Raw genomic sequence first — 13,375 nt, forward strand, 5'->3', positions numbered from 1 at the left:
ATAAGCAAAAAAGATGAGTAGGACAGCGCAAAATACATATGCACGTACGAGGTGTGTTCAAAAAGTAACGGGAATTTTCGTTTTTTGAAAAAAATATTTATTTATTCATCTACATTAATATTGTCGCCTTCAAAGTAGTCCCCTTCGCATACAATACACTTGTGCCAGCCTTTTCCCAATCCTCGAAACACTTCTGAAACTCGATCTTTGTGATAGCTTTCAGCTCTTTCAGCGATTCGCTTTTAATGTCATCTATGCTTGTAAAACGACGGCCTTTTAATGTTCTCTTTATGTTTGGAAATAGAAAAAAGTCACATGGAGCCATGTCTGGCGAATATGGAGGCTGGGGCATCGTTAAAGTTTTGTTTTTGGCCAAAAATTCACGAACAAGCAATGAAGTGTGAGCAGGTGCATTATCGTGGTGCAAAATCCATGAATTGTTTTGCCACAAATCCGGGCGTTTTTTTCGGATTGCTTCACGCAAACGGCGTTGAACTTGTAGGTAGTACTCCTTATTGATTGTTTGACCTTGTGGCAAGAATTCATGATGCACTATGCCATTAAAATCGAAGAACACAGTGAGCATAACCTTCACATTCGACCGCACTTGTCGAGCCTTTTTCGGTCTTGGCGATCCAGAATGCCTCCACTGGGACGATTGAGCCTTAGTTTCGACATCATATCCGTAAACCCATGTTTCGTCACCTGTTATAACACGTTTCAGTAGATCCGCATCGTTGTCGACTTCATTGAGTGACTCTTGAGCAACTTCCATTCTCCGCTGTTTTTGTTCGAAATTCAACAATTTTGGAACAAATTTTGCTGCCACACGTTTCATACCCAAAACATCCGAAAAAATTTCATGGCATGAGCCAATTGATATGGCAACATCATCAGCGACTTCTCTGATTGTGATTCGGCGATCGTTCATAACCATTTCTTTCACTTTTTTCACGTTTTCATCGGTTGTTGATGTGCTTGGACGTCCAGGTCGTTCGTCATCTTCAACGTTTTCGCGGCCATCTTGGAAACGCTTATACCACTCGTAAATCCTTGTTTTACTCATAGCAGACTCACCATATGCCTTTATTAACATTTCACACACTTTATTAAACTTTATTTCATTTTTTACGCAAAATTTAATACAAATTCTTTGATCCATTTTTTTTAACAAACAAAAATCGCCAAGCTCGAAAAACACGTCTAACCTTAACGGCTGCCACTTAAGAAGTAAACAATGAATATTACTGAAAATTTTATCGTACTTCAGGGGCATGTGCACCAACATAATAAAAAAAAAAAATTTACAATCAGACTCTCCAAACCCGCGAAATTTAAAAATTCCCGTTACTTTTTGAACACACCTCGTATATGAGGTTTATGTACAATTTTCTGTAACTCAACATAGCCACGCCCTGAAGAAGGCAAATATATTTGTCGAAACGTTGGCAAAAAGACGAGTTGTTTTTTTTTTTATTTGGATCGATTCCTCACCAATTTTGAATCTTTAATATTATTTCTTCTAACCTAGGCAAAAACTAGAATTCTGCTCCTGATATCTACGAGTATATTATCGTATATAACTTATGTTTTATTTGGAAAAAACTCCAGTATATCTCAGTGTGAAATCTTACACATATTAAACCGACCTAGCTTTGTAACCGGTTGTTCTTCTGGGGTCAGGTTAACAATTCTGGTGTCGCCTAATTACAACATTTCTCTTTCTCTATCTTCAAGGCTTTACTCTCAAAGTGCTCTTTCCACAGCCTTCTAGAATTACTAATTACTTCCAGTCAGAGCACTCAAATCTTCCTCTCATTTCGTACAAGGAACGGAAAATCCTGATGATTAGGTTCTAGAAGGTATGTCCCCTGGGGCATCCTCCAGTCACTGCTCTGTCTGTCTGTCTGTACACTTTCTCATCAGCAGAGAGGAGGAGTGTGCCGATATCAAGGAATCAAGTACAGAAATGGAAGTTGGAGGTGGAGATGGCCCCGAGGGGATTTCTACCAGAGAGAGGAAGACATTGGTAAGCAAAAGTGAGAAACATTGACTCTTGCGGGAGGGAAAGATCTGGAGGGATGGAGCAAAAAAGGGGGAGCTGTAATAGTGTTCAGCCCTTGCTTGTTTCTTAATTAAACCGTGTCAAATAATTAATGCTAGCTTTTTCTCCTGGCGAACTGGCAGTGTGTGTGCTAAAGGGAACTGAAGGGATGTTTTCGATTTGTAGATTGGAGGATGAAAAAGTAAAGGATTGGCAGTTTTCATCAGTGCGAAAGAGTCAACAACAAATCGGAAAGAAATAATCCAATTATGGCTGGTAAAACTTTACCAGCATCCTCTATCTGGGGCTCTTTCATCATGCAGATGACTTTAACACCAGTTTTTTTTCCCAAAACGTTTCCACGTGTTAGTCACTGAGCATAATGTAATTACATTTCAACGCTCCAAGAAGGGGAAATTCCTTAAAATAAACACATATTTCAATAATTTTGGGGAAACAAAATTTTGAATTTAATTTATACATAATGCTTGCTGTTAGAACCTAATTTTATCTGAAGGACCTTTTAATTAACCAAAATGTTTTTTAAGGCTCTGAAAAAACATTTATTTTTATGTTTTTCTCCTTTAAATTGATGGGAATAATGCCAATTTAATTGGTCTGTTATGTAATCCAACCTTAATTGCTTTCATTGCGAATGTTTCACCATTTTGAGTGGTGCAGAAAGAGAATTTATTTTGAGAGAATTCTCTGAATTTATAATCCCATCTTTGTGCCTTTCCCCTTTGGATCTAGTAGACGAAACCTCCCCTACTAAAGAGGGTGGAGGACTTTCCCTACCTAGTTCTTTTTGCGCTACTATCTCCTTTGGTCTCGAAAGAGTCGGAAAGGTTTCATAGCGCAATCGAATAGCTAGTGAGACGGCCGTTTCCGCCTCAAAATCCTGGCACAATCTGCACAAAGGTTCCGAGCTAATAAGCTTGTACAGATGACTGTGCCCTATATGTGTACTGTGTAAATGTATTGGGGGTGTAACCAGTATATGTTGCTCATGTTCATGTTGTTTGGCTGGGATACCCACAGGGACGCCCAAATACCCTGGAAAAGTGGCTAATCCACTTCCCCCTACGGGGAACTGTGGACAAAGTACGCTACCTTGTACTGTACCTAGAAGCAAACGGTTGACATGGAATCTCTTATCTTAGACTGAAAAGACAAGAAACTAACCAACGCTACAAAAACTTCTCGCCAGACTATTTGACAAACGATCTAAACTCAATCTACATAACAAAAGACTCTTATACCTGTTGTTACTGCGACCTATTTGGTCATACGGCGTCGAAGTATTGGGGATCGACTAAGCCAGCGTTTCCCAACCTTTTTGGCTCGCGTATCACCTGGCAGTACATCATACTAAATTGTACTACTTCGTAAAAATGATAGTATTTCGTGAAATTTGTTATTCTGAGTGTGTTATTTTACTATAACTATCTTTATTTGTATAGAGATACAATGTATCTGTTACTAAGGAGTTCAAGTTCATGTTCTCTTTGTAAACTATGTAAAGAGTAAGATCTTAGTTTTAAAACTTTTTTAAATTAAATTTAATTGAATATATAGTTTTCGTGACCGCAAATTGTTAAACTTAGGATGGAAGATTTGCGATAAATCGGTCAAATAAAACAACTCGTCTTTTTGCCAACGTTTCGACAAATATATTTTCCTCTTCAGGGCGTGGCTATGCGGGTTGGTTGAGTTACAGAAACTGGTAACAGTTTCCATTCTAAGATTAAATTTAATGTTGCTTGGATAGAGCTTACTCATTACAATCAGTCTCTTTAAGCAGATCTTTACATAGTTATTTAAGTTCGGTCACATGATAATTCTGTAAAATTTTCTTTATCTCTTATCGATAATGAAGTAGCTTTTCCTAAATTTTCTTTATAGAAGGGGTTTTAAATACAATTATCATTTGTGTTTTCGGGTTTTGGATAGTACTCCATGAAAGACAATTTTAATCTTGTTAAATGTGCTGCTATATTTTCTCGTATATCTCGAGACTGATTTACTTTATTCCTGTACATAATAATAACTTTACTGTGTAATATTTAATTAAAATAATTTTTATGAAATAGGAAAAAACGTATCTATGATATTTTTATGATTTAATTTTTTATGTCCGCCATTATTGATTATTTTTCGCGTACCACCAACCAGCAACTCGCGTACCACTAGTGGTACGCATACCACACGTTGGGAAACGCTGGACTAAGCGTTCCAACTCACTACGCCTCCAGACATTACAATCAAAAATACTTCGAAAACTTCTTGACGCTCCATTCTATATTTCTAACCTCACCATCCATAATGATCTCAAAATCCCTTTCATTAAAGATCTTGCTAAAACTCGTTTTCTCAAAAATTTCATTCCTCTACAGCAGCTTTATTCTAAGCCTTTAACCGAACACCACTTCTTCTTCCGTTTTACTAGGTAATCCTCCATTGAAGAGAAAGTGGTCCCGCGATCTTAGTCTTATCATAAGAGCGTTTAGTATACATACATATATATTCATAGAAAAAAATTGTCAAAGTTGTGGGTTTTTCAACGTTACGCTTTTTCGTGCACTTTTTTGACGATCAACCCTTATACAACTGCCCTACCGGACAGTTTTAATTCACGTTAATGGAGTGACAACACTGGGTGCCTTCTCCTATCCATATGCCTGATATTGTTATCTTATATCGCAATTGCTTGATGCAACAGTTTTTGCAGTTGCGAATTTCAATAAAAAATTGAAAAAAAAATTCAAAATGGACAAAATATGCAAAATCGCGTAAAAGGTGGTAGCTGACCTCATCCTCGTTCTCTCTCCTCTAAGAACCCGAATTCCGCTACACTAGATCTTTAAGTCGTTTAAGATCAAAAACATTCCATCATTGTTTATCAATCGTTTTGACCGTAATTCTGATTTCGTCTACCGCTTAACCATTTTCTTTTTTTAAATTATTTATTTACGTAGTTCATTCCCCTCGTTAGTAATCGTAAATCTCTCGTTATTAAACATATCATTTAAACCATGTTACATCTACTGGGCGTTTTCATTATCTGTTCATAAGCTTGGAATTTAATTGATCTATGAAATGATTTTTGACTCTATTATCTACAACGACAGCTACCAACCAATCGCACCATTACACAACCAATCTATTGCTTTGGTTATGTGTGGTTTAAATTAGTAGAAGAAAGCAAATAAGGAAGTGGAGAATTAGATGAGAGAAGTTTTAAAGCAAAAACAAATCATTAGAAGCAAGAAAGGTTAACTGACAATTAGATCGGACATGGAAGTTTTGTCAAAGATAGCCCCAACTTGCTAAGCAATAAAAGCGGCTATCTTAACTTGTTTTGTTCAGTTGTGGCTGGGGTAGATTTTTTTTGTAGCTTTTAATCTGAAAATTATTTTTATCTCGTCACTCTAAAGCATTATATTAGTGGATGTATTAATATTAATTTGTATTAATATAAAAATTAAGTTTAAACCCAGGGTCTGCCACACTTTTTTGATCATCGACATCTAAAAATTTGCTAATTCTCTTATCGACCCCTCTTTAAAACAATGTTAGTAAAGAAAAAACAAAAACTTACCTAATTCTTAAATGATTTACTTTTATTTTGACAAAATCAAATTTTTACAAAAATCAATGAGAAGGATGATGCTTGATGACGCTTGGCAAGATTATCAATGTCAGTTTTCTGTCTTAAATTGCTTCGGAGCTTCACAATTTTTGTGATTGCTAATGGTAATCCAAACGGAAATCGTATTTACTGCGTTGCTATCAATAAACTAGCGATTGAATAGCTTTGATATTCTTTATCGACCCCTTAGATCGATTATTGACCCCCAGGGGGGGTCGACTTTGATGATCGCTGGTCTTCACGAACTCTTGATTTATTCTATTATTTACAGAAATTGAAAAGTTGTGGTAATTCTGGTTTTGTAACGACCATATGACCACGAAAAATGGCAGATATGTACATAGAATACTCATACTTTAAAAAAATGATGCTGTCTATAAGACGCTTAATGCTCATTGAATTATTTCCACTCCAGAGCGCTGTACTGAGCCATTATGGGACTTCTTCTTCTATCTATCTCTATTCAGTGAACTACCTCCATTTTTAACTGTGGACCTCAGCAACTTCGTGTCATTTTCTGCTGATTAGAACTGAGCTCTAGGTTGTCCTTGGCTTCAGTAAGATGTTCAGTTTCGTTTGCTGCAGAATTAATCCGTCAAGGCCATGGGGCTGTCAGGAAAATTGTAGGCCTACAGCCGGCCACTGCAAGCTCAGAAAACACATGCATCGCATGGGCCTGGCAGATGATAGCTCTTTGTAGGTTCTGTCAGGAAGAGAAGGAGGAAACGGCACTGCACGTGTTGTGTGAGTGTGAGGAGTTTGTGTGGCTAAGGATGTTACTTCTCGGGGCCTGTGAACTTTACACAGGAGTCGGCTCTCCAGAATTAAGAGTCTGATTAAACGGACGGGACTGGAGGGCGAACTCTAAAGTTGGGGAGCCACAATAGATCCAAAGGGGTCGCAGTGGCGTAGGCCTTAAGGGCCGCCCTATTAGAATCTTATCAGTTTCGTTTGAGATTGATCTCGAGGCCCCCAGGCCTGGGTATTCTTCGCATAATTTTTTTGCTTTTTGTTTTAATCATCAGAAAATACAATCATTTCAATCGAAATTTTACTAAAATTCTCCATTTTATGTCTCATAACTCTGCCGTCCACACAACGACCTCCAAGTACTGAAGAATCTTTAAATACATGAAATTCTTGGACTCCTCTTCCTTTCAGCACAAATCCTCTTGCCTCCACAATGATTCCAGATCGTCCTCCACGCTGTTGGCCTCGTCTTTGACAGTAATATAAGAAACTCCAGCGAAAGTGTTACCAGTGGGCGGGCAGCTTCTCTCCTCAAGCTGATCCAATCATTAAGACTTCTTGTATTCGTATTCCCTGATTATATTTCATTTTTTTATTTTTTTTGTAGATTGTGAATAGCAAATAAAAAAAATCATTCGAAAGAAAATTGTCCAATGAAATATACCATTCAACAAACCGTGGAAATATTTAATATTGGTTTGAGTAAAAGTGGCATTGAATCCAATAAAGTGTGCCTTAATCCTTAAATTCTAATATTTTAACTTGAAAACAAAGCGAGAAATTATAGAATCAGTTTCCAAAGAATACGGCAAGTTTGGGTGCTTCGCCATGATATGAATACAAGCAATTATTATTTGTCTCTATTCGTGAATTTTACTATTTCACTGAAAGTATGCACAGGATTCCCTTTATTCCTACCTTCCATTCCAGCAAATATGTATGGATATATTCCATCCATTTAAAGTTTGCCTTAGTGAGGAGAATAAAATTTACTTGGGTCTGCCAAAGTTTTCTGATAAATAGATGGAGCCACCACATATTCAAGCAAGCCCACACAATATCGTGATTATGCTATATTTCTGGGTTTTATTTTATTGCATAGCAGTAGGAATGTAACCCAAAAGTTGGATTTATACTTTTTCGCTTTAGCCTTTGCTTTACCCTCTAACCCCGGCTATAGAAGCATGATAGCAAGGTTAGTGTATGTATAATTCATGGACTGTATAAGTTAATACTAAAGGTTGACATTTTTTTATTTTATTTATTTATTGCCCTTTTTTTTTGCAATATATTTTAACAAAAAACTTGATCATAAAATTGGGAAATTCAGGAGATTTAATTTTCAACTGTAACCTTTTACAAAAGGTAGATTCCAATATATAGAATTCACAAGGTTTATATTTAATGGTTTTACAGTAATTTGCCTAATCTAAGACAATAATTTCATGCAAAAATAATGCATTTCCGGTGCAATTGCACTTTCATGACACCCCAATTTACATAAACAAAGATTGATTAAAACCTTTTTTGGTTTGAATTTTGAATTCAAATTAATGACTTTCCCAATGCGTAACCTTTGCTCTTAATAGAAAAATACTCTGTCCAGTGTACCTGGAACCACACTCTTGTTCCTGTAGCGGATACCCTTCGTTATCTTGGAATATATCTTGACAAGCGACTCACGTGGAATCCACATACCTAGACTCAAACGACTTGAACTAAACCAGAGATACTGAATACTCAAGAGGCTACTTAATAAACAGTCAAAACTGGCGACTGTACTCTGCCCTACTCGCTCCCATCTGGACTTACGAACTTGAACTGTACGGAATAGCAAAGCTTTCGAACCTACCAAAAAGGAGGTCCAAACCCTCCAGTCAAAAATCCTTCGAACTGGCCCACCCTTCTACTTGTACTACCATAACATCCACAACCGACCTGTGAATCCCATTTGTTTCTGACCTTGCCCCAGTCCCGCTACATCAAATTCCACACCCAAACTTTACCTTCACCATAATCCCTTAATCAGCAACCTGACCTGCACTAACCTCCCATTCAAATCCTCCTCGAGGTGCCTATGGCCTCGCGATCTCCTGGTCGAAAGATAAAGAAGGCATCCTTCGTATTCAATCCATTCGGTATTTTACTTTAACCGACTTATGATGGTCATCGTTGGATGGCCCTCATTCAAGCCCTTCCTGCGATTTATTTTATTTAATAATTTATTTACTATTTTATTTTTGTTTCGATATCATATTTATGCAGTATTTTATGTTCGTCATATTTGCTTGTTGCGTCAATGAATTACGCAGTTGCGAATTAATCAAAAAAGAAATTAATAATAATAATAATAATAACAATAGGATGAAAAAAGGGAAGGGATTAGCTATGAGGTTAGCATACTGGACTCCCACGCGGAGGTCCCGGGTTCGAATCCAGCAGCTGACCCTTAGATTTTCTCTTCCTAGGAGCTACTTACAGCTCACTGTCTGGTGATGGATAGTGTTGTCTGTAACGAGAGAACACTGTCCGGAGGCCGGCAGTGCACTGGAAAAAGCTCCGGGCGCTAATAACCTCAGCTGTTGATGCGCCAAAAAAAAAAAAAGAATAGGATGAAAAATAAATGCCAGTTTTCAGTCGTGATACATTTATTCTGCCGAGCTTTCGAACTAGGGACTAGGTATCAATAAATGTAACACGACTGAAACTGGTATCTAATTTTTCATCCTATTGAAACTATGAATCAATCACCAAAAAGAATGAACAACAATAATAATAATATAGCGTACAGGACTCCCACGCGGAGGTCCCGGGTTCGAATCCAGCAGCTGACCCTTAGATTTTCTCTTCCTAGGAGCTTCATACAGCTCACTGTCCGGTGATGGACAGTGTTGTCTGTAACGAGAGAATACTGTCCGTAGGCCGGCAGTGCACTGAAAAAAAGCTCCGGGCGCCAATAACCTTAGATGTTGACGCGCCTTAAATCATTAAAAAATAATAATAATAACAATAATACACTTTATATCGAAGTTTTAATAAGATACCAAATCCTTTTAATGATCCATCTTATTTACTTAAACAAGCATCGACTTGTGATTCGGTATCTCGCAGGATCTAAACCGGCTGCCACCTAAATCATAGCCTTACAATAGAAGTTCAGATATTCTAAATCTAGGGAACATAATTCAATGCACTTTGAATTGGTGTAGAGGTGTCCTGAGGATTTAAGATTAGAAGCACTACTACTTGTTAGTAGTTGGTAGTATACAGGGTCCATTGTCAAGAAAGACGGTGTCTACGACCCAACCTAGACTATAGTACATTAGTCTTTCTAGTAGAGATCAACTCTACTCCGCTGTACACCTACCGAATATAAACAACGCTAAGACCCCAAGACTTGCGCTCAGACAACAACTGGATTATTTGTGGTCCTCACACATACATACAAAACCTTCTACTTCCACTTGTACTGTCCCGCCTAATGTATCCACAAAGCATTGGCTCTCAATACATATATATATATATAACTGGTACACACTATGAAAGTATAACAATGGCTGTTACTCTAACAACACTCACTATATTAGTCTTGGAGAATTTAAGACACTAGACCAAAGTGACCAAATGATAAATTCTGTTTCTTTCTTTTGTTTTTTTCTTTTATTGTCTACTTCATTCATTTCTTCAGCTTTCTTACTCTACACTAAGTCATTAATCAATTAATCTAATCTAGGAATGTGGTTTCAAATTATTCACAGCCTTCTGAATGTATATAATTAAATATTAGTGAAAGGTTGGACTAGAGGGATCTTTTCTAACATTAATGAGAGAATTCTGTTAATCTTAAACCCTTTCAAACTTTAAATGCTTTTTTTATATTATTATTTATTTAAAAAGAATTTTAATGAATATAATACTCAATTCTAACAGGGTGAACCAGTAAGTAATGTCCATAGGCCCACTGTGTGAAGTACATCTAAAGTGGAGTTCAATGACGTATTGGCCAACTTCATATTTTCCACTGTTCTTGAGTGACGTCAGTTTAATTTTTTTTTTCTAAAAACAAGTACTTTTTTCCAATAAAAATGTTATTACTCAGAAAGTTTTAGTCCGAAGTTTGATCCTTTACATGAAAGATATTGATATAAATATGTGGCAGGAGGTTTCCAATTTTTTTGGTAATTAAACGCAACTCCCCCAAAATTACCAAATAATTATTAAACCTTCTTGTTTGTTACAGATGTAAAATTAATTTTTAGCCATTTTGTGTGTCCTTGAGAACATCTAAAGCTCTTAACATTTGATTATTGCTTAGAAAAATCACTCGGAAAACTAATTATTTCCCGATATTAAGAAAAATACTAGCTTTACTGCCTTGGCAATATTTTTAGTAGAAAGGGGATGAAAAAATACATAAAATTGACCTATCGCGTGCTCTTCTTTCTCTTTGATAACAAGTTAAAAAATTAAAATATAATTAATAAATACCAGATTTTGAAATGGCCTAGCACCTTTAATTTTGAAGATATCGAATTGCGGTTTCCGGTTTCTTTCATAACTTTTTATACTCTTTAAAACGGTGTATATGAAAATGGGGGTCAACAGCGAACCCTCACTTTTGGTCGCGCGTCAGTCACGTATGCGGGCAGGAATCTAAAATCAAGTCACATATTCTGAAACTAGAGGTGACGGGCAACAAATGTTTCCTCTACCATTTTTTGATCAGATTAACCGTTTAAGCATGAAAACCATTTGAGCCGTCTTAAAATGGAACACCATGTATATTTTCTATTAAGGATTCAATTAGCGAGGAATCGGTCCTGAATAAAAAACAAACTCGTCTTTTTGCCAACGTTTCGGCAAATTTATTGACTTCTTCAGGGCCTGGATATTACAAATAAATCAATAATACAAACCATTTATTAAAACTGTCCGGTAGGACAGTTGTATAAGGGTTGATCGTCAAAAAGTGCACGAAAAAGCGTAACGTTAAAAAACACCCAACTTTGACAATTTTTTTCTCTTTTTCTATAAAAGATAAAATTCCCAAATTTTCTATAAAATATAGAGCAAACCCTCCTTTATAACTGAAATTTTTTTGCAACCACCCAGACCTAATAGATTTCGAGAAAAAAGTTGCCGAAAATGAGCAAAAACAGCATTTTCAGAAATTGTTGTTGTTCTTCTTGTTGTTGTTGTTGTTGTTGTTGTTGTTGTTGTTGTTGTTGTTGTTACCTTTTTTGTAAACAACGTAGCGCCTAAACGCGTGAACCGATTTTCATGAATGAGGTGTCATTCGATTTGGAATTTTATGTAGATGTGCCTTTTGGGGGTCTCGACGCTGTACACCGAATGGGAGAGGAGTTAGCCCCCTTTATGTAAGGCCCCCTTCTAAATTATTATTACTAATTACTCTGTAAATCTTAGCCCGATTTTGATAAAATTTGGTAGGATGATGGGGTTAGGGCTCCCCTATGTAACATTAAAGCGACGATCTGCTCTTACACTAGTTAAGGGGAAGTATAGCAATCGTTTCAAATTATCGACACGTGAACTGATTTTCATGAATGAAGTGTCATTCGAATCGAAATTTTGTACAGATTTGCACTTTAAAAGTCTCGTCGCTATGCCTCATAAGGAGGGGAGTTTGCCCCACCCAAGTAAGGCCGTTTCTAAAACTATTATTACCAATATTTCTATAACGCTTTGTCCGATTTTGATAAAATTTAGCACGAAGAAGTGATTAAAGCTCCTCTACATGGCTGTGAAGTGCCATCATGCTCTTACACCTACTAAGAGGAAGTACTGCAATCGTTAAAATTATCAATGGGTGAACCTATTTACATTAATGAATTGTCGTTCGATTCAAAATCTTTGCCTCTTTGCCTTTTAGGGAGAAGTACTGTAATCGCCCTTTTATTTTTCTTACTCCTCTTAAAAGGAAGGTCTGAAATCGCAGTTTAAATTTGCTTTTTACGTACAAATACCTTCCTATTTTATATAAAAAGGCTTTCTCAAAAAAATTGTTATTGAGGATGGTTTGGGGACCGCAACTATAATCATTCTTAAAAAAGATCTCTCCAGTGGTAGTTACGGTTCCTACTTAACACCTTATCAGGTTATAATGATAGAATTGCTTATTCCTAATTTAAAAAAAACAGTAAAGCAGATATGTAACAAAAATGAAAATCTATCCAAAAGGTACAAAAATCTCCTTAACAAAAACTTACAGTTTAAAAAGTTAAGTATAAGGGTTGATTAAACGCCAAAAGGTACACAAATCAGCAAGTACCCAACATTTCATTCAAGCTTAGTTGATATAATTTAAGTAATTTTGCTGCATTAACTTTTCCTTCACATTTTTTAGAATTTATTAGATGTCACAGACCCTTATGCTGGCCATTTTCATCTACAAAATATTTGTTCAAGTAGCACTGTAGATTGACTTTAATATCTATTAATCTATAATAATCAAACTATTAATTACAGGTTAAAAAGAAAACGTTATAAAAAATAAAAAAAATTACGAGGCTACAAAATTTAAAAACTTTTTTAAAAAAAATGCTTACACCAACATACATCAGTGATTTCGATTATTTTATTTTTAATAAAAATCGTCGGTTTAAGTTCATTCTTCGATTAAAGTAATTGTTATTTTATGTAGTAGTCAAACGTTTATAATAATAGGTAATAATTATCTGGCTCTATCGCAAATAATATAGTTTTCTTCAATCACACTCTCAATGTAGCTGTTCTTCTCACAATGTTATATATATGTTATGTAATATAAAATAAATAAGTATTGCATACTTTTAGGACAGCTAATTATTCCAGTATTTTACTATAAGTAAAATTAAATTACAATTGAGAAATGAATAATTGTTGTTGAATAATCTACTTGTTATTAACTGTGTGTTATTTGTGCTCAC

At 36.0% G+C, this 13,375-nt stretch overlaps 2 protein-coding genes across 5 annotated transcripts in view; one reads left to right on the forward strand and one right to left on the reverse strand.

Moving 5' to 3' along the window:
- Ten-a (Teneurin-a transmembrane protein) overlaps positions 1-13,375 on the forward strand; it is a 1,628,256-nt gene that overhangs the window by 1,264,382 nt on the left and 350,499 nt on the right. The gene's annotated exons all lie outside the window — the stretch shown is intronic.
- On the reverse strand, positions 707-1,280 carry LOC141460992 (uncharacterized). The gene is made up of 2 exons (XM_074141567.1): positions 985-1,280; positions 707-905 (listed from the first exon to the last, which is right to left on the reverse strand). The coding sequence occupies exons 1-2, from the start codon at positions 1,274-1,276 to the stop codon at positions 835-837; spliced, it is 363 nt and encodes a 120-aa protein (XP_073997668.1). The 5' UTR covers positions 1,277-1,280; the 3' UTR covers positions 707-834.

This window comes from Rhodnius prolixus, unplaced genomic scaffold, assembly GCF_049639745.1.
Source record: "Rhodnius prolixus isolate KJV_2025 unplaced genomic scaffold, Rpr scaffold_6, whole genome shotgun sequence".
Taxonomy (NCBI): Eukaryota; Metazoa; Arthropoda; class Insecta; order Hemiptera; family Reduviidae; genus Rhodnius; species Rhodnius prolixus.

What these genes read in the sequence shown, in the direction of transcription:
- LOC141460992 (XM_074141567.1), bottom strand. Translation starts at nt 1,276, where the DNA reads ATGCCCCTGAAGTACGATAAAATTTTCAGTAATATTCATTGTTTACTT. An exon ending in AGATGACGAACGACCTGGAC is followed by an intron (nt 906 to 984) that starts GTCCAAGCACAT and finishes AATCACAATCAG; the next exon opens with AGAAGTCGCTGATGATGTTG.